Source organism: Pleurodeles waltl, chromosome 8, assembly GCF_031143425.1.
Source record: "Pleurodeles waltl isolate 20211129_DDA chromosome 8, aPleWal1.hap1.20221129, whole genome shotgun sequence".
In the NCBI taxonomy this organism is placed as follows: domain Eukaryota; kingdom Metazoa; phylum Chordata; class Amphibia; order Caudata; family Salamandridae; genus Pleurodeles; species Pleurodeles waltl.
In genome coordinates, this window is record NC_090447.1 from 1,404,979,222 (window position 1) to 1,405,001,335 (window position 22,114).

Below are 22,114 nucleotides of genomic sequence, written 5' to 3' on the forward strand. Positions count from 1 at the left end.
AGTGGTGGTTAATGAACCACGATTGGGTCAGAGGCAGATCCCTCTCCCTTCCCCAACTAGATGCGTCACTCCTGGGAAGGGGTGGCCATTTGTGACAGGTGGACATCAGAGGAATCTGGTCTCAGAAAGAAGCAACACTCCACATCAACATGCTGGAGCTCCGAGCGTTTCGACTTGCCTTAAAAGCCTTTCTACCCTCAATCAAGGAAAGGCTAGTGCAGGTATTCCTGGACAACACCACCACTATGTGGTACTGCAACAAACAGGGCAGAGTGGGGTTGTGGACCCTTTGTCAAGAGGCTCCACTCCTCTGGACATGGCTGGAAGTGCAGGGCATATCCCTGGCACTCTCTTTCAGTGCACGAGCAGACTAACTCAGCCAAAAATGCCTAGTCGATCACGATTGGGGTCTCCACGTTGGGCGACCCCTTTCGTCTCGAGTGGAACTCAGGCCTCCTGTACGCCTTCCCTCCCATACCAATCCTGCCCAGAGTTATTTAGAAGATCAGGAATGACCAGGCTCAAGTAATCCATGTGGCTCCAGACTGAGCATAGCGAGTCTGGTATCCCAAGCTGCTGAGAATGTCCATCAATCCTCCGGTCTAACTGCCCCTCCAGGAATATCTTCTGTTGCGGCACCAGGGGAGGGTTCTTCACACACACCTGTCCATTCTCTGCCTTCTTGCTGGAGATTGAGCAGCAGCAACTTAAAGGTTTTGACATTCCTCCCGAAGTCTATAATGTCATCTTGGCAGCCAGGCGTCCCTCCACCAAGACTGAATATGCCTGTTGTTGGAAGACATTTGTGACATAGGGCCTGATTCCAACTTTGGAGGACGGTGTTAAACCGGCTCAAAAGTGGCGGATATACCACCTACCGTATTACGAGTCCATTATATCCTATGGAACTCGTAATACGGTAGGTGGTATATCCGTCACTTTTGGGACGGTTTAACACCGTCCTCCAAAGTTGGAATCAGGCCCATAGTGTGCTGAAAATTCAGTTGATCCTCTTTTTTGCCCCTCTCCCTGAGGTTTTACTTTTAATTCTTTCCCTTGCCCAAAGGGCTCTGCCTTGGGCACTCTTAAGGGCTATTTATCTGCCATTTCTGCTTTTTTAAGGTTGCCTGATCAACCGCCCTTGTTTAAGACTCCTATTGTACACAGGGTCCTCAAAGGTCTTACTCATCTAGTCCCTTCCCTCTCCATTCTTTATGCCCTAGTGGGATCTTAATTTGCCTTTGACTTTTTTGATCTGTGCTCCTTTCGAGGACCTCCACAGTTGTCCCCTCAGGCTTCTCACATTGAAAACCACCTTCCTTGTGGCAGTTACATCTGCTTGCAGAGTGAATTATTTGCAGGCCTTATCATCTAAGCTGCCCTGCCTCTCTATATATTCCGACAAAGTGGTGCCTTATTTCTGCCAAAAGTGGTCATGCCTTTTCATGTAGGCCGATCAATCACCCTTCCTACTTTTTACGCACCCCTACATCCTTCAAAGGAAGAGGAGTGACTCTACCTCATGGACTCAAAAAGAGCGTTGCCGTTCTGTCTTGATTTCGTGAGTTCCGGGTGGACCACCAAATCTTTGTGGGATATGTGGGTGTGTAGGAAGCTGTGCTCTGTATATACTAAATCAAAATGAGATATAATGTGCACAGAGTCCAGGAGTTCCCCAGAGGCTTAACAGAGGCTAAAGTAGATAATACTAATGTTCTCTTTTGTGGTAGTGTGGTGGAGCAGTTAGGCTTATCAGAGGGTAGTGCAAAGCATTTGTTGTGCACACACTCAATGACTTAACTCCAGACCAGTGTTTTTTTTATAGCACAAATATCCTAATTTATTTTTAGAGCCACAAGATTTATGTTGCAGGTAAGTACTTCAATAGATTTGTATTTCACACATGTACCAACAGTACTTTGTTTGAAATCAATAAGTTATACAGTTTTTGAATTATTGGCAATAATCTTTTAAAAATGGACACTGCAGTTTTCAGTAACAGTTTCTGGGGGGAAGAAATATAAGATCGTTTTACAGGTAAGTACAGCACTTACAGATTCAGTCTCCGGGTTAGGGTTCAAGTCAACCCCAAACACCCACCGCCATTAACACCGGGCCGACCGGGTGCATAGTTCAAAGATGAGCAATTTTAATGTGGGCTCCTATGGAGACGGGTACTCGGAATCAGGCCTGTCTGCAGGTAAGTATCAGGGCTCGGAGGGCAGACTGGGGCGGGGGAGGGGGAGATGGAAGGAGTACTGGAGGGGCCACAAGTAGGCACCAAACACACACCCTCAGCGGCCCAGAGGCGGTCAGGTGCAGGGTGCAAACCGGACGTTGGGTTTCTAATGCTGGTCTAGGAGGAGACCCCAGGGGTCACTCAGAGTCTGCAGGCGAGGTCCAAGGGGGTGTCTCTGGCACACCCCCAGTTGGACAGGGTGGCGGGCCGTCTGCTGAACGTAGATGCACCGGGTTTTGGTTTCTCCAAGACCTGGGGGCTGTGGGTGCAGTGTGTCTTTATGCATCGCATATCTTCGTCCGGAGCTTCCAGGTCAGGGGGCGGTCCTCGGGATTCCCTCTGCAGGCGTCATCGTGGAGGGATGAAGAGGTCAACCCAGGGTGGGCACTTGCTCACAATCGCCTGAGGACCCCCTCTTACTGGATGGACCACCTGGACATGGGCCATGGGCGTTGGCTGCACAGCGGTCAGGACTCACGCATCCGGAGTGAGGTGGGAGTCCTTGGTTGTTAGTTTTTCTTAAACAGAGCCACTGTCCTTGGGAGTTCTTGGTCCTTTTGGGTGCAGGGCAGTCCTCTGGAGTTGGGCAGAGGCCGCTGGTCCCACTGGACGCGACGCTGGTCTTTTGCAGATTCTTTGAAGCAGGAGACAGGCCAGTAGGGCTGGGGCCAAAGCAGTTGTTGTCTTCTTTCATCTCTGCTGGGGGTTTCAGCTAAGCACTCCTTCTTGTAGGTTGCCAGGAATCTGGTGAGCTGGGTTCAGGTAAGCCCTTAAATACAAGATTTAGCGGTTTTACAGGGGTCAGAGGGCAGTAGCCAACGGCTACTGACCCGGAGGGTGGCTACACCCTCCTTGTGTTGTCTTCCTTTGGGGATGCGGCACACTCATATCCCTGTTCGTCCCTGTCCTCCAACCCAAGATGGAGGATTCTACAGGGAGAGGGTCACCTCAGCTCTGGACACCTTAGGGTTGGCCCTGGCTGGAGTGGTCACTCCTCCCTGTTTTCCCTAATTTTCCTGCCGTACTTGCTGCCAAAAGTGGGGCTTGGTCTGGGCCAGCGGGGGGGGGGGGGTTTGGGGGTTCTGGCAGGCATCTCCACTAGTTGGAGTTCCCTGGGGGCTCTATAATCAGAGGCTTGAGCCTTTGAGGCTCACCGCTAGGGGTTACAGTTCCTGTGGGGGGGAGGTGTGAAGGACCTCCACCCACGACAGGCTTTGTTTCTGACCACAGAGTGCACAAAGGCACTCACCCCATGTGGTCAGAAACTTGTTTGAAGATGGCAGGCTGGCACAGACTGGTCAGTCCTACACTAGCAGTTTGGCTAACATACAGGTGGCAGCTCTAAGATGCCCTCTGGGTACATTTTTCAATAAAACCCCCACTGGCATCAGTGTGGGTTTATTGTGCTGAGACTTTGATACCAAACTTCCCAGTATTCAGTGAAGCCATTACGGAGCTGTGGAGTTCGTAAAATGACAAACTTCCAGACCATATACTCAATATGGCTGCACTGCACTTATAATGCCTAAATATGGACTTAGACACTGCAGGGGCATATGGCTCATGCAGCTATGCCCTCACCTGTGGTATAGTGCACCCTGCTTAGGGATGCAAGGCCTGCTAGAGGGGTGACCTACTTATGCCAGAGGCAGTGGTTTGTGGGCTTGGCACCCTGACAGGGGTGCCATGTTGACTTTGTCTTTTTCTCCTTACAAGCACACACAAGCTGTAAGGCAGTGTGTATGCGCTTGGTGAGGGTCCCCTTGAGTGGCATAATACATGCTGCCGCCCTTAGAGACCATCCCTGGCATCAGGGCCCTTGGTACCATGGGTACCTTTTACAAGGGACTTAACTATGTGCCAGGGTTGTGCCAATTTTGGAAACAAAGGTTCAGTTTTAGGGAAAGAGCGCTGGGGCCTAGTTAGCAGGGTCCCAGCCCACTTTCAATCAAAGTTGGCATCAACACTAGGCAAAGAGTGTGTGTGTGGGGGGGTAACCATGCCAACAGTGTCACTTTTCTCCACAACCCCCACACCCCCAAACAAAAGAGGATGAGACTAACTTTCCCAAGAGAGTCTTCATTATCTAAGTGGAAGAACCTAAAAAGGCCATCTGCATTGACATGGGCAGTCCTAGGTCTGTTCCACTACAAAGTTCATTCCCTGTAGGGATATGGACCACCTCAAAAGTTTAGGGTTCTCACCTTTCATTTCCATTAGCCATCTGTGATCTCTGTGGTCAGTTAGAACAAGAAAGTGGGTGCCAAACAAGTATGGCCTCAACTTTTTCAGCGACCAAACCACAGCAAAGGCCTCCCTCTCAGGTGGCACTCCAATGTTGCTCCTTGGAGAGTAACCTCCTGCTAATGAAAGCAACAGGCTGGTAAAGGCCATCATCATCAGAGGCATCTGTATGCACAATGAACTGCCTAGAAGAATCTGGAGCTTTAAGAACTGGTACTGAGCACATTGCTTCTATAAGGGTGTCAAAGGCCTTTGACAGTCAGGAGTCCAGTTTACCTTCTTTGGCATCTTCTTTGAGGTCAGTTCAGTGAGGGGATCCATACCCCATCACAAACCTCCTGTAGTACCCAGTCAAGCCAAGGAATGCCCTGACTTGCGTCTGGGTTTTTGGAGCTTCCCAGTCCAGAATGGTCTTGATTTTGGGTTGTAAAGGTTGCACTTGTCCTCCACCTACAAGGTGGCCTAACTGTTCAACTGTGCCCTGCCCTATTTGGCACTTAGATGGTTTAAAAGAGAGTCCTGCTGATTACAAGGCCTGCAAACCTTCCCCAGGTGGACCAAGTGATCCTGCCAGCTGGAGCTAAAAACTGCAATATCATCTAGATATGCTGCACTAAAGGACTCCAAACCAGCAAAGACTTGGTTCACCAACCTTTGGAAGGTGGCAGGGGCATTCTTTAAGCCAAAGGGTATGACAGTAAATTGATAATGCCCATCAGCTGTAGAGAATGTTGTCTGTTTTTTTTGCTCCAGGTGCCATTCTAATTTGCTAGTACGCTGCAGTAATGGAAAGGTACTCAGAAATGTGGCTGTACCTAGCTTGTCAATTAATTCACCTACTCTGGGTATGGGGTGTTCATCTGTCTTGGTGACTGAGTTGAGCCCTCTGTAGTCCACACACAACCTAATTTCTCTCTTGCCATCGTGGGTGTGAGTTTTGGGGACCAAGACCACTGGGATAGCCCAGGGACTGTCAGTTCTCAATTATCCCTAACTCCAGCATCTTGTGGACTTCCACTTTGATGCTCTCTTTGACTTGATCAGATTCTCTGTAAGTTTTCTTTTTGACATGTAAACTGTCTCCTGTGTCCACATCAGGGGTGTCTGACCCAGGGGTCAAGGAGAAGAGCTCTCCATACTGCTGTAGGACTTGCCTGCAGTCAGCTTGCTGTTGGGCAGAGGGGGGTGTCTGAATAGACAGCTCCATCTACTGACTCATCCTTAGGGTCATTTGAGAGGAGGTCGGGGTGAGGTTCACTCTCTTCTTCCTGATCCTCATCAGTAACCATTAGCATGGTTATGTCTGCTATATCATTGTAGAGTTTCAGGCAGTTAACATGGATCACCCTTTTGGGTTTCCTGCTAGTCCCCAGGTCCACTAAGTAAGTGACCTGACTCTTTTTCTCTAGGACTGGGTAAGGCCCACTCTATCTGTCCTGAAGTGCCCTGGGAGCCACAGGCTCCAAAACCCAGACTTTCTGCCCTGGCTGGAATTCAACCTTTGCAGCCATTTGGTCATAACACAACATCTGGAGTTGTTGGCTGGCCTCAAGGTTTTTGGATGCCTTTTCCATGTACTCAGCCATCCTAGAGCGGAGGCCAAGCACATAGTCCACCACATCTTGTTTAGGCTCATGGAGAGGCCTCTCCCAGCCTTCTTTCACAATTGCCAGTGGTCCCCTTACAGGATGGCCACACAGAATTTCAAAGGGAGAAAACCCTTCTTTTAGGGAACGAACAGTGGTGCTGGGGCCTGGTTAGCAGGGTCCAAGCCCATTTTCAATCAAAGTTGGCATCAACACTAGGCAAAAAGTGGGGGAGGAACCATGCCAACAGTGGCACTTTCCTACAGGGTGTGAAGAAAGGTCGGGCAGTACAGAAGTGAACCATCTCTCGTTGGTTCATTCTCTGCATCAAGATCTGCTGCACACTGACCATAAACCAACTTCCTGAAGGCTTGCGGGCTCATTCTACCAGAGCTTAAACTGCAAACACTGTGTTCGCTCGTAGAGTTCCGGGCCGGGGCATCTGCCAGGCATCAACTTGGGCCTCTCTGCACACATTTACCAAACACTACTGCCTGGACAGTCAGGTCTGCAGAGACGGCACGTTGCCTACAGGACTTTCCAATTTGATTCACAGTCCCTTCTACAGGGATGGTATTGTTTGGGTATCTATTCAAAGATCAGGAATCTGCGGCTAGAAGTCTCCATCAGATGAACAAGATTACCTGCGGTAACGTCTTATCTGGCAGAGAGTATATCTAGCTGCAGGTTCCTTAACTGTGAATTCTCCACAGGTGCCCGACTGGATCCAGAAGATTTTTCGGGAGCAGTACTCCTGCACCAGTAGGTGGCTGCATCTGTCGTCAACGTAGTCCGCGCCAAAATGATGTTGTTCCTATATACGCTCCACTCAGGTGCGCCGCCGTCAGTTTATTTTTACGACCTTCCACGGCGGATGTGAGGAGCCATGAAGTACACATATTGCTGGTCCGTGCTCCTAGAAATCTGTTTGCAGACCAGAGAGGATGAGTGGGACTGTAAGGAATATGCTTACACATAGTGTCTACTAGATAAGGTGGTACTGAAGGTAAGTAACTTGTCCTACAGAAGCAGCATACATGCACCAATCACTCCTAGTAAATACCTACCACCAGCAGTGATGCGTCTTGATTGATATAAGATATAAATGTCTTCAAATATCGAACGTCCTTTGAATTTGTTTTTTACCACATCCCTGTGCCAAAGAAAACATAAAAGTAACATAAAAGTAAATCCTGATGAGCAAGCTGTTTAACAAACCCTTTGCGTTCTAGAGAGTGACCTCTACGTGTGAATCGTGCTTTTTTTCAAATTGTTAAACAATTGTTCTCGTGACAGGCCCGTGGAAAGAAAAGGCAGATTGGCTGGTTCCCTGCCAACTATGTGAAACTTTTAAGCCCTGGTACTAACAAAAGTACACCAACTGAGCCACCAAAACCAACACTACCTTCAAGTAAGTAAAAGGAACCCATGAGAAAAGCATGCTACGTCTAATGTTACTGCACTTAAACAGGTTAACATGTGGAGACTAGACTTTTTTGTCATGGAAATGTGCACGCATGTGGTAAATTCCTGCTTTGTTATACAAAGTGTGGGATATAACAAGTTTAATTCAGAAGCTATTGCTGGCATGTCTTGACTTCTCCAAGTGCATGATCACAGTTGTACAACCACACCAATGCACATTTTTTTTTGTCCATTCTCGCTTTTATTTAAAATCTAACATTTCATCAACATAGAGGATCTTGCAACTTACTTTTAAACTTTTTGGAAGTGCAGCTGCGACAACTGTCATTGGGATGGTTCTTTGAAGGCAGAACAGGTTTGCTTTGGCACTGTTTGGCTGCGTGCCCTCCATAGGCTGAACAGTATGTAAGGGTGTGGGCATTCATGAATTAGGTGATGCCTCACTGACCTGATCTCTCCCCCCCCCTCCACCCCATGTAATTTTAAAATAAAGATCGTGAACCATAGCTGGAATGGTAAACAAAATCAGCCCTGACAAAAATGTTCAAACCAGCAACTGCACCCGCTGCTTTCTCTTAACATCCATCCATTCTGAATTTCTCTTTCTCCCTCTGATCTCCTTCCATCCTTTCTTCCCTCCCTCTCGTGTCTCTCTGCTTATGCCCCTGTTTTGCCTGGCATTAGGCTGGGAAGCTAGAGAGTAACAAAGGCCTAGGGCCTTCAAAAGCCTGCGTACCATAACCTCTACTCTGGGACACTCTACTCTAGGACACTCTACTACAATCCACTTCAGCTCTTCAACACTCTACTCTGACATTCCACTTCACAAAACTGCTATATGACTCTCTACTTCACGGCACTCTACTCTATGGCACTCTACGGAAGCCTTCTTCACGACACTTCACTCCATATCCATAACAGTCTCCTATGACACTCTACTCTGACACTGTACTCCATCCTGTGACACTCCAAGATACTATCTGCCACTTCACTCTAGGCCACTGTTTAATTGGGTTGTTGGTTGACTGATGTGTGAGCCCGGGTCAATCCTAGGCAGGGTAAGACATAAGCAACCCCAAATTAACCTGTGCTCACCCCCTAGTAACTTGGCACAGAGCAGTCAGACTTAACTTGGAGGTGTGAAGTATTAGCGCAGCACTTCAAACAGTGAAACACCACACAAAAAGAATCACACACCAAGTTAGAAAAATAGAACTTAGTTTAATAAATACATCAAGAGTAAAATAAAAAAAATCCAATAAGCAGAACTTGTTATGAATTTTTGGAAGGTTAAACTGAAAAATAGTGCTAAGAAGCGCCAATGGGGCTATGTCGTCGCGCCAGACCAGGACAAAGTCAAAAGTTAAGGCTACCTGCAAAGGAGTGCGGGCCGGCTACAGGGACCCAGTTAGGTCTGCTGAACCAAAGTACGTTGAATCCTGGTTGTGGAGCGATTTGTCGGTTCCGAACCATGCAGTAGAGGGGATACGTTGCTTTCTATCCTTTTTGCTGTGAGTTCCCAATGCGTTGACGTTGAAGATGGGTTGGGCAGGCGATGTCCGTTCCAAAAGCGTATGGGCTGCAGTGCTGAGTTTCTGCATCATTATCGAAGCTGTCATTGACGGGGATGCAAGAACCTTGCACCAAGAAAAACGCCACAGTGTTGATTCTGAAGGCCGTGCCTAGGCTTTGAGATGTGAGGTACAGCGGCTTTTCAATTCTGGTTGCACTGGTTCTGACCCACACAGTAGAGGTGATGTGTCGATATTCTCCACGCACCAGCAGCAATGTGTTGATTCTGCTTCCGCAGCAGAGGATGCATTGGTACCACTGGAACAAGCACCTTTGTCCCACTTCCAAAGGTCCAGAACTGGAGTGGAACCACTTGGCAAGACAGACTCAGATGTCAGAGTCCAGGTGCAGGAGCCTGGTGGTTGGAAGTCTGTTATGTCCCTGAGACTTCAAATCAGCAGACCATTCAACTAGCCTTGTAGTCACTCTTGGTTCTGGGTTGGAGAGATTCAGGTCCAGTCCTTCTCACTCCCAGGCAAGAGGGCAGCAGGTCAGCACAGCAAAGCTGTAGTCAAGCAACCAGCACAGGGTGGCAGCAGCTCAGCGGTCCTTCCTGGCAGAGTATCCACAGGTCCAGAAGTGTACTGAAGTGGTGTTGTCTGAGGTACAGTATTTATACTTTAACACCCTGGTTCTGGGTGGTGCAAGAAGCGTCTAGACAATGGATTTGAAGGGCAAGGAAGCCCCCTTTCCTGCCCTGCCTTGACTCCAAGCTAGATGAAGTAACAATACAGAGTCGTTAAGCCCTTTGTGTGTGAACAGGACACAGCCTATTCGGTGTAATTGAGGCTGTGTCCAGCTTCTCCCTCCCATCCTACCCAGGATGACCCATTAAGTCACACTTAAGTCCCATTGTGTGTGGCTGTCTACGGAAAACACACCAAGCCAAACTGCCAACTGTACCCTGTGGGAAAGTCACTCTTTTTGGCATGGTTACCTACACTTTCTGCCTGCTATCTGTGTGCTTAGACTGTTTTTACTGTGATCCTGCTATCCAGGACCCCGTGATTGTGCACTCTCCGTCTAACTTTGGCTGCTTAGGACTTTGTACACTCCACAACTGTCATACTAGTGCCCCCTTCTAAGTCCCTAGTATATGGTACTTAGGTACCCAGGGTATTGGGGCACCAGGGATTTCCAGTGTGCTGTAGCATTTGTTGTCACCCATGGGACCCCATGCACTATGTCTGCATGCCTCTGCCATTGCAGCCTGAGTGAAAAGGTGCATGCACCCTTTAACCACAGGTCACTGCGAGTCACCCCTAAGGTAGGCCCTCCTCTGCCAGAGGGCAAGGTGCAGGTCCCTGTGTGTGAGAGCACCCCTGCATGAGCAGAGGTGCCCCTGCGAACTCCAGTTACATTGCGCTGGACTTATTAAGTGCGGGGAAGCTATTTTACCTGTTTTAAAGAAATGCCTCCTTGGCATGGTTACCCCCTGACTTTTTGCCTTTTGCTGATACCAAGTTTTGATTGAAAGTGTGCTTGGACCCTGCTAACCAGGCCATAGCACCAGTGTTCTTTCCCTAAACTGTACCTTTGTCTCCACAATTGCCACATCCCTGGCACTCAGATAATTCCCTTGTAACTGGTACCCCTGGTACCAAGGGCCCTGATGCCAGGGAAGGTCTCTAAGGGCTGAAGCATGTCTTATGCCACCCTGGGGACCCCTCACTCAGCACATGCACACTGCCTCACAGCTTGTGTGTGCTGGTGGGGAGAAAATGCCTGAGTGCCATGCCAACCTCTCACTGCCTGTGGCATAGGTAAGTCACCCCTCTAGGAGGCCTTACAGCCTTAAGGCAGGGTGCACTATACCACAGGTGAGGGCAGATGTGCATGAGCGCTATGCCCCTACAGTGTCTAAGCAAAACCTTAGACATTGTAAGTGCAGGGTAGCCATAAGAGTATATGGTCTGGGAGTTTGTCAAACACAAACTCCACAGTTCCATAATGGCTACACTGAAATCTGGGAAGTTTGGTATCAAACTTCTCAGCACAGTAAATGCACACTGATGCCAGTGTGGAATTTATTGTAAAATGCACCCAGAGGGCATCTTAGAGATGCCCCCTGAATACCAATCCGACTTCTAGTGTTAGGCTGACCAGCTTCTGCCAGCCTGCCGAAACCCGACGAGTTGCTGGCCACTTGGGGAGAGTGCATTTGTTACTCTGTGGCCAGGAACAAAGCCTGTACTGGGTGGAGGTGCTTCACACCTCCCCCTGCAGGAACTGTAACACCAGGAGGTGAGCCTCAAAGGCTCACCCCCTTTGTTACAGCGCCACAGGGTATCCCAGCTAGTGGAGATGCCTGCCCCTCCAGCCACTGCCCCCAGTTTTGGCAGCAAGGCTGGAGGAGATAATGAGAAAAACAAGGAGGAGTCCCCCACCAGTCAGGCCAGCCCCTAAGGTGCCCTGAGCTGAGGTGACCCCTGCCTTTGGAAATCCTCCATCTTAGTTTTGGAGGATGCCCCCCAATAGGATTAGGGATGTGCCCCCTCCCCTCAGGGAGGAGGCACAAAGAGGGTGTAGCCACCTTCCAGGACAGTAGCCTTTGGCTACTGCCCTCCCAGACCTAAACACACCCCTACATTTAGTATCTAGGGGCACCCTAGAACCCAGGAAATCAGATTCCTACAACCTGAACTAAAAAGGACTGCTGACCTACAAGCCTGCAGAGACGACGGAAGATGACAACTGCTTTGGCCCCAGCCCTACCGGCCTGTCTCCTGACAACCTGCAACCAGCGACTCATCCAACAGGGACCAGCGACCTCTGAAGCCTCAGAGGACTGCCCTGAATCCCAGGACCAAGAAACTCCAGTGAGCAGCGGCTCTGCTCAACAACCAGCAACAAACTTGCAGCTTTTCGACAACTTCAAAGACCTCACTCTTCCTGCCGGAAGCGTGAGACTTCACACTCTGCACCTGACGCCCTCGGCTCGAGATCCAGAGAACCAACACCACAGGGAGGACTCCCTGGCAACCTCATGAGTAGCCCGAGATGACCCCCCTGGACCCTCACAGCAACGCCTGCAGAGAGAATCCAGAGGCTCTCCCTGACTGCGACTGCCTGGAACAAGGGACCCGACGCCTGGACCAAGCACTGTACCCGCAGCCCCCAGGAACAGAAGGAACCGAACCTCAGTGCAGGAGTGACCCCCAGGCGACCCTCTGCCTAGCCCAGATGGTGGCTGGCCCGAGAAGCCCCCTGTGCCCTGTCTGCACCGCTAGAGTGACCCCCCCTGGTCCCTCCATTGAAACTAATACAAGACCCGACGCCTGCTTTGCACACTGCACCCGGCCGCCCCTGTGCCGCTGAGGGTGTGTTTTGTGTGCCTACTTGTGTCCCCCCCTCCCAGTGCTCTATAAAACCCCCCTGGTTTGCCCCCCGAGGACGCGGGTACTTACCCGCTGGTAGACTGGAACTGGAGCACCCCTGTTCTCCAAGGCGCCTATGTGTTTTGGGCACCTCTTTGACCTCTGCACCTGACCGGCCCTGAGCTGCTGGTGTGGTAACTTTGGGGTTGCCTTGAACCCCCAACGGTGGGCTGCCTATGCCCGAGAACTGAGACTTGTAAGTGTCTTACTTACCTCACAATCTAACCAATGCTTACCTCCCCCTGGAACTGTTGATTTTTACACTGTCCACTTTTAAAATAGCGTATTGCCATTTTAACAAAAACTGTATATCTTATTGCTCTAATTCAAAGTTCCTAACTTACCTGTGTGGAGTACCTTGCATTGTATGTATATACTTCAAATCTTGAACTTGTGGTTCTAAAAATAAATTAAGAAAATATATTTTTCCATATAAAAACTATTGGCCTGGAGTTAAGTCTTTGAGTGTGTGTTCCTCATTTATTGCCTGTGTGTGTACAACAAATGCTTAACAATACCCTCTGATAAGCCTACTGCTCGACCACACTACACAAAATAGAGCATTAGAATTATCTAATTTTGCCACTCTTACCTCTCAGGGGAACCCTTGGACTCTGGGCACACTATCTTACTTTGAGATAGTATATACAGAGCCAACTTCCTACACCTGTGTACTGGACACAGGTCACTACCTGTGTTCAGCTACATAATGGTAACTCCGAACCTGGGCATGTTTGGTATCAAACATGATAGAATTATTCCCCAATACTGTTGCCAGGCACATGCACTCTGGGGGGCCCCTTAGAAGACCTCCCCAGTATTGCTCCTACCAGTCTTCTGGGGTTTTCCAGGCAGCCCACGCTGCTGCCACCCCTCAGACAGGTTTCTGCCCTCCTGCTGCTTGACCAGCTCAAGCAGGGAAGGGCCAAACAAAGAATTTCCTGTGGGAGAGGGAGGCAACACTCTCTCTCTTGGAAATAGGTGTTACAAGGCTTGGGAGGGGTAGCCTCCCCAAGCCACCTGTTTGCTTTGAGGGGAACATTTGGTGCCCTCCTTGCATAAACCGTTTTGCACCTGCCCAGGGACCCCTGGTCTGTGCTTTGTCATGAAACTGGACAAAGTTAAGGGGAATGACCATTTCCCCTGTCCATCACCACTCCGTGTGGGGGGGTGGGGGGTAGTTGAGATCCTCTAGGTGGCCACTTGATTCTGCCATTTGGGAGCATCTGACTGGCCAGATCAGGCTGGTGATGTCACAGGCCCCTCCTGATAGGTGGTCACCTTACTAGGTGACCAAACCCGCTTTTAGGGCTATTTAGGGGCCCTTGCGGGTGGGTCCTCAGATTTGACGTGCAGGACTCCACCAGGACTCCTCTGCATCATTTACTTCCACTTCTGTCCACTGGAACTGTAACTGAACTCTTCAGGAACCGACAAAGCCTCAATTCTAGCTTCGCTTTGCACCATTGTTTCTCCGGCTCCTTCCAGCAACTGCAACATTTCCCCGGCTGTGCATCCTCTAGGGGTCGACAAGACTTCGGCCTGCACCAAGAAGCAAAAAGGAATCTCCCTTGGAGTGAAGGAGTTACTCCCCTGCATCTGGTGATACCTACAGCAACGACGTCCAGCTGTGTGGATCTGCTCGCCACTGAAACTGGGTGGATACTGCATTACAGGTGGTGTCTGGATTGGTCCCCTCTGCCAGCTATCCAACTTAGGAGAGGGTAAGCGCTTGCCTCTCCTTGCAGGACAGTACCCCAGTGCACAGCGACTCTTGCAGCTACCAAGGCTTGCCATTTTTACTAAGTATTGCCAAAGCTTGTTGTTTCTATGCTATTTTCTGATTGCTATTGTGTATATAATTAGTGTGTACTTACCTCCATTTGGGGGGACTGCTTATAAGTAATCTAGTGTTTTGTTACTATAATAAAGGACCTTTATTTTTGTAACACTGTATGGTTCTTTCATGTGTGATAAGTTGCTGTGTGACTGTAGTGGTATTGCACAAGCTTTGCTTATCTCCTAGATACATTTTGACTGCTCATCCACAGCTACCTGTAGAGAATCCTGTGTAAGGAAATGCCTCCTTGGCATGGTTACCCCCTGACTTTTTGCCTTTTGCTGATGCCAAGTTATGATTGAAAGTGTGCTGGGACCCTGCTAACCAGGCCCCAGGACCAGTGTTCTTTCCCTAAACTGTAACTTTGCTTCCACAATTGGCATAGCCCTGGCACTCAGATAAGTCCCTTGTAAATGGTACCCCTGGTACCAAGGGCCCTGATGCCAGGGAAGGTCTCTAAGGGCTGCCGCATGTCTTATGCCACTGTGGGGACCCATCACTCAGCACATGCATACTGCCTCACAGCTTGTGTGTGCTGGTGGGGAGAAAATGACTAAGTCGACATGGCACTCCCCTTAGAGTGCCATGCCAACCTCACACTGCCTGTGGCATAGGTAAGTCACCCCTCTAGAAGGCCTTACAGCCCTAAGGCAGGGTGCACTATACCACAGGTGAGGGCATATGTGCAAGGGCACTATGCCCCTACAGTGTCTAAGCAAAACCTTAGACATTGTAAGTGCAGGGTAGCCATAAGAGTGTATAGTTTGGGAGTTTGTCAAACACGAACTCCACAGTTCCATAATGGCTACAATTAAATCTGTGAAGTTTGGTATCAAACTTCTCAGCACAATAAATGCACCCTGATGCCAGTGTGGAATTTCTTATAAAATGAACCCAGAGGGCATCTTAGAGATGCCCCTGAATACCAATCCGACTTCTAGTGTTAGGCTGACCAGTTTCTGCCAGCCTGCCTCAACCAGACGAGTTGCTGGCCACATGGGGAGAGTGCCTTTGTCACTCTGTGGCCAGGAACAAAGCCTGTACTGGGTGGAGGTGCTTCACCTCCCACTGCAGGAACTGTAACACCTGGCGGTGAGCCTCAAAGACTCACCCCTTTTGTTACAGCGCCACAGGGCATCCCAGCTAGTGGAGATGCCCGCCCCTCCGGCCACTGCCACCAGTTTTGGCGGCAAGGCTGGGGAAGATAGTTAGAAAAACAAGGAGGAGTCACCCACCAGTCAGGACAAGCCCCTAAGGTGTCCTGAGCTGAGGTGACCCCTGCCTTTAGAAATCCTCCATCTTAAGTTTGGAGGATTCCCCCAATAGGATTAGGGATGTGCCCCCTCCCCTCAGGGAAGAGGCACAAAGATGGTGTAGCCACCCTCTAGGACAGTAGCCATTTGCTACTGCCCCAGACCTAAACACACCCCTAAATTTAGTATTTAGGGGCACCCAAGTACCCAGGAAATCGGATTCCTGCAACCTGAAACAAGAAGGACTGCTGACCTGAAAGCCCTGCAGAGACGACGGAGACAACTGCTTTGGCCCCAGCCTTACCGGCCTGTCTCCTGACTCGAAAAACTGCAACAGCGACGCATCCAACAGTGACCAGCGACCTCTGAAGCCTCGGAGGACTGCCCCGAACCTAAGGACCAAGAAACCCCCGTGAGCAGCGACTCTGCTCAACAACAAGCAACAACTTTGCAACTTCTAAAGACTTCACTTTTCCTGCCGGAAGCGTGAGACTTCACCCTCTGCACCCGACGCCCCCGGCTCGAGCTCCAGAGAACCAACACCACAGGGAGGACTCCCAGGCGGCTGCGACCTCGTGAGTAGCCCGAGGTGACCCACCTAGATCCCCCCAGCGACGCATGCAGAGAGAATCCAGAGGCTCCCCCTGACCGCGACTGCCTGTAACAAGGAACCCGATGCCTGGACCAAGCACTGCACCCGCAGCTCCCAGGACCAGAAGGAACCGAACGTCAGTGCAGGAGTGACCCCCCCCCAGGCGACCCCCTGCCTAGCCCAGTTGGTGGCTGGCCCGAGGAGCCCCTCTGTTCCCTGCCTGCACCGCTAGAGTGACCCCTGGGTCCCTCCATTGAATCCTATACAAAACCCGACGCCTGCTTTGCACACTGCACCTGGCTACCCCTGTGCCGCTGAGGGTGTGTTTTGTGTGCTGACTTGTGTCCCCTCCCAGTGCTCTACAAAACCCCCCTGGTCTGCCCCCTGAAAACGCAGGTACTTACCTGTAGGCAGACTGAAACCGGAGCACCCCTGTTCTTCATAGGCGCCTGTGTGTCTTGGGCACCTCTTTGACCTCTGCACCTGACCGGCCCTGAGCTGCTGGTGTGGTAACTTTGGGGTTGCCTTGAACCCCCAACGGTGGGCTGCCTATGTCCAGGAACTTAGACTTGTAAGTGTCTTACTTACCTGACAAACTAAACATTACTTACCACCCCCAGGAACTGTTGACTATTGCAGTGTCCACTTTTAAAATAGCTTATTGCGATTTTAACAAAAACTGTATATGTGATTGCTCTAATTCAAAGTTCCTAACTTACCTGTGTGGAGTACCTTGCATTTTATGTATTTACTTCAAATCTTGAACTTGTGGTTCTACAAATAAACTAAAAGTATATTTTTCTATATAAAAACTGTCGGCCTGGAGTAAGTCTTTGAGTGTGTGTTCCTCATTTATTGCCTGTGTGTGTACAACAAATGCTTAACACTACCCTCTGTTAAGCCTACTGCTCGACCACACTACCACAAATAGAGCATTAGAATTATCTAATTTTGACACTATCTTACCTCTAAGGGGAACCCTTGGACTCTGTGCACACTATCTCTTTCTTTGTGGTAGCATATACAGAGCCAAATTCCTACATCCAGGCTTCCTAGACACCGCCTACACTTCACTAATAGGGGTTGCCGAGACCTTGTATAAGGTGCCAACAACATAGGTGTCCACCACACACCAGGCCAACTTCCTACATACGCAATCATGTGACCAGTTATAGGCTCCTGGCACAAAATGGCTAAGGCAGGAAAATGCCAACTTTCTAAAAGTGGCATTTTCAGAATTACAATTTAAAATCTGACTTCATACGTTATGATTTTAAATTGTGATTACAGAGACATCAAACACTAAGGGATCCGTTTTCTCCATTTGCAAGTTTAACCTGTAGGATGTAATAGGGCAAATCCAATGTTATGCTATGTGAGGGATAAGCCTTGCAGTAGTGAAAAATGAATGCGTTTTTCACTACCAGTATATGTAAACCTAAACAATACACATCCTTCTCTTTAAATACATTGCACCCTGCATTCTTAACAGCCCAGGGACTACCCTAGTAGTGAAATATATATTAAAGAGGAAGGTTTGGGCATGCCAAAAGGTTTATTTTGCCAGTTCAACATGGCAGTGTAAACTGCACACACAGGCTTCGCAGTGGCAGGCCCGAGGCCTGTTTTAAGGGGCTACATCAGTGGGTGGCACAATCAGTGCTGCAGGCCCACAAGTAGCATTTAATTGCCCTGGGCACATGTAGTGCACTTCTCTAGGGACTTGCATATAAATTAAATATGCTGATTGGGGAATAAGCCAATATCACCATGTTTTAAGGAGTGAGCACATGCACTTTAGCACTGTTTGCAGCTGTAAAATGCTCATTAGAGTCCTAAGGCCACCATAAATTGGTTCAGCAAAAATGGAGGAAGAGAGTCAATAGGTCTGGAGGAAGACCACCCTAAGGCAGACAGGTCTAACAGCCACTCCACATCACTCCACAACACTCCACTCTACAACCCTACAGGACACTCTTGCAACTCCACATGGGGTCACTCTACTTCACGACACTTTACTCCAATCTACAACACTTTACTCCAGTCTACAACATTTCACTCCACTATATGTTACTCCACTCTGACCCTGCACTGTACGTCACTCTACTTGACTCCATTCAACGCCACTCCCTTCCACTCTATACCCCTCCACTCTACTACACAACACTTTACTCCACGGTAACCCACTCTTTGACCCTCTGCTCGTCCAAACGGAGTTCTTCCCCTGAGTGCCACTCCAAATCATCCAGCCACCAGCTGACCCACCCATGGTCCTGTCTGACGCGGAGGTGGTCGTACATCGATGTTGCCTGAGGCCGAGCTCAACGCTGCTTGTTCCTGTTAATAATACTTCTCATACCAACACTGTTCCCCTTCCTTATAGCAGGGAAAAGTTTGTTTATGATTAGTTTTGTTTAGATTCTGATAATAGCACTGAGATGACATCGCTCTGGCATATCACGCCAGCAATTAGTATGATGAGTTTTGAGAGATGATCAATTTAGAAACCTCCCCTGGCTTAGTCTTGTTTTCTCCCTTTAGCCCAGCCACAGAAGACACTGCATCATTTGCTATGGTAGTTCATAGAGCCACTGACATTCTTGACCTACAACTTCCTCCACAAGAGGTCAAAACAAATTTGTTGACTGAGGTCTTGCAACCAGCCAAACCTCCTGAGAACCTTTTTTGCCTATTAATGAGCCTTTAACTGATACCCTCCTTTTATGTGGGCTAAACCTTGAACTGGTGTCTACATCAACTGCTAAATTGACTCCATTACCATTCTGTGCTGGTGATCTGGACCTTCTTAACCAACATCCTTTCCTGGAGGGTCTGGTGGTGCAGGCTTCAGCAAGCAAGGTTAATCTCAATGCATCATCTTCCACCTTGCTGGATAGGGAATCCAGATGCTTTGACACTTTTAGAGAAGGATTTTCTCATCCACAGGTCTTGCCCTGCGCTCTGTGAATTCTGCCTGTCTGTTGAACAGATTCTCCCATGTGCTGTGTGTCCCAAGTCCTTCGTTTGGCTTCTGAGGAAGCTTGTGCTATTCTTTCCAAGGCCATGCAGGATGGCCATGAGGCAGCAATGTTTTCTATCTGCTGCAGCCTTGATACTACAGACTACTTGGGCTGAGCTATTGCGACCAGTGTCACCATCTGCACTCCACTGGCTTTTCAGGGGATGTCCAATCCGCACTCAAGGACTTGCCCTTAGACAGGTCCCACCTCTGTATAGATAAAGCAGATTCAGCACTGAAGTGCTTCAAAAACAGCAGAGCTACAGCTCCCTCCCTCAGATTGTCCAGTGCTCCTCGACCACCGCCTGCACAGTTTGCACCCTTGAGTGGCTTTGGCAGGGGTCACATTTTCTCCAGCAGACATCCCGGTCCAACCGTCTTTTCACTCCTTCTGCAACTGAGAGCTCCATAGGTCACACGGACAGTTGGGGCAGCAGGTGACTCGGCCCATTGCTCCACTTGGTCCCATAGCCCGAGCCTCTTTGATGTGTCCTTTGCGACACACACCTACCCTTTTGTCAGAATCTGCCACTTCTTGCCAGGGTGACAGACCATCACCTCGGATGAGTGGGTGACGTAAATTTTTAGATGGGGTTATTCCCTCCCATTTCTCGAAACACTACTGCACTTTACACTGTCCCCAGTGTGGCTGACGGAGGTCCACCTGTCCCTTTTATAATTGGAGGAGCAGGATAATTTGACCATAGAGAGCGTGCCAATGCCAGATGTAGGTTGTGGTTGTTATTCCTCCTAATTTTTGGTTTAAAAAAAGGATGGAGAGCTTAAGCCTATTGTAGATCTTTGCCCTCTTAATGCCACCTTGAGGAAGGAGAAATTCAGAATGCTTACCTTGGCTCAAGACTTGTCCGCCTTCAATCCTGGAAACTGGTAGCATTGGACTTACAGGACTCTTAATTTCATATTTCCGTCCTGCAGGCCCACAGGTATTAACTGTGGTTTACCACGCCACAGGTTCCTTTCTAGTTCGCTGTACTTCTGTTCGACCTTACCATCACCTTTCAGGTGTTCACAACAATGATGGCGGTGGTGGCAGCTCATCTGAGGAAGTTTTGTTTCCCAATCTTCCTCTTCAACAGGCTGCTGAAAGTGGGCTTGCCTCAGGCAGTCATCCCCCAACTCCAAACTACAGCGAACCTACCCACATCGTTGGGGTTAGCTATAAACGTTCTTCACAGGACTTGGAGTCGTGTTCGAAGCCTAAATAACAAAGGCATACTTTATGCAAGTCTGTCATAGATATTTATTTGCAACAGTCCTGGCATGGTTTAAACCATATAGTTTTTGTAGCGTACATTGCTGACTTGCACGCTGGTTGAGAATTCAGAATAAAAAAATCTTGGCAATCGAAGAGGAAAAAGGAAGAGTGAAGCTCCGGATATGTGACGAAAGGTGTGGAAAAAAAGAAACTGATATCAGTGCATGGTGGTAGTGCTTCCATGCCCGGCACCATCTACTGGCAAATGCTAGTACTACTATCTGAAAGTTTCCGGATCCACTCCGGTGCCTGGGGCTATTCTAAAGGTGTGGAATTTGCAGTTAAAAGTATCCATCAGAATCTTTTGTCCTCTGACAACTTTAGCCATCCAAGAACTGGAAGATGTGACAATATTTCGTAAGGTACACTGATAGTAACCAATGTATCATGGCACCGCAAATTAAAGTGAGGATTTACACAAATGTCTTGAAACAACAGTGCTCTCAAAGAGTGATTGCTATACACCAAGATACAGCTAAAAGTACCCTCTTAAAAACCAAGTCATTTTAGTACATGTGGCAATTTGACTTGTCATCCAATATAGCGTACAGATATTTTTACAACATGGACTGTTGGAGAACATTCATGAGATGAAAAATCAGTAGAAATTAGTTGCCATAAAAAAAAAATTTGCAAATGGTAACTCAAACTGTTAATGAACGAGTTACTTACCTTTTGTCCTTTGCTGAATGAGACTATCTAGCCACAGATTCCTCACCTTGGAATATTCCACAGGCGTCAGGCTGGATCTAGAAAAACTCTGAAGCAGTACCACTGCACTCAAGAGCTGGTGCCTGCGGCTTGCACAGACTTCACCTGCGCCAGATGTGACATGCAAGGGCATATATCGGAGCCACCCATGCACGCCCACATCAGTTGCTTTAATGACACTTCCGCACCTGCAGATGTAGAGCCAAAATCAAATTGGTCTTGACTAGTGTGCTAAAGTGGGTTCTTTTTAGGCGAAAGGGTCCAGTTTATAGTACGTGGAGGAAGAGCAGCTCGGGGAAGAATTGGCATTTAGACAGAGCACCTACCAGAAAATGTGTTACCAGAGGTGAGTAACTTGCTTTTCTGAAAGAGATGTCTAACCACAGATTCCTCACCTTAGAATCGATATCAGAGCAATAGCTCCTAGGAGGTGGATCTGTGAACTGTTTTAAACCACAAAGTGCTGCAGGACCAAAAGGACAAAGTGGCTGTAATGCCAAAATTGGCTGTCCAGATGATAGTGCTTTGTGAACTATGCCCATAATGCAGTCGGATAGATGTCCAGGACAGGCACTCCGCATGCTAGCACAGTAGAAAGAGCCTTGGCTCCGATGCAATGAGCCCACAATCCCTCAGGAGACTGCTTCTTTGCCAAACCAGAGCAGATCTTAATGCAGAGCACGATCCAGCGGGAGAAGGTCAGTTTCTGCAGCACTCTGCTCTGCCTTTCTTTGCTCCCCTGAACCTGATAAAGAACTGATCATCCACTCAGTGGTGTTTAGTACGATCAGTGTAGAAACGCATAGCCATCCTTGTGTCCAGGTGATGGAGACGCTCCTCCTCAGAAGTATGGGGTAGAACAAAGAACGTTGGTAGAGTGATAGTCGGAGCAATGTGCAAAGGTGTCACCACTTTTGGTAAGAAAGGTGCATGTGTCTGAACCGCCAACTTATCCGGATAGAATGTAGTATGAGGAGGAT

General features: G+C 48.9%; 1 protein-coding gene across 3 annotated transcripts in view; it reads left to right on the plus strand.

Moving 5' to 3' along the window:
• Positions 1 to 22,114, plus strand: part of ITSN1 (intersectin 1) — a 1,130,286-nt gene that overhangs the window by 830,109 nt on the left and 278,063 nt on the right. For all 3 annotated transcript variants that reach the window (XM_069202488.1, XM_069202489.1, XM_069202490.1), the window contains exon 28: positions 7,366 to 7,480. In XM_069202488.1, coding sequence (XP_069058589.1) covers positions 7,366 to 7,480 — 115 coding nt within the window. The remainder of the gene's footprint in view (positions 1 to 7,365; positions 7,481 to 22,114) is intronic.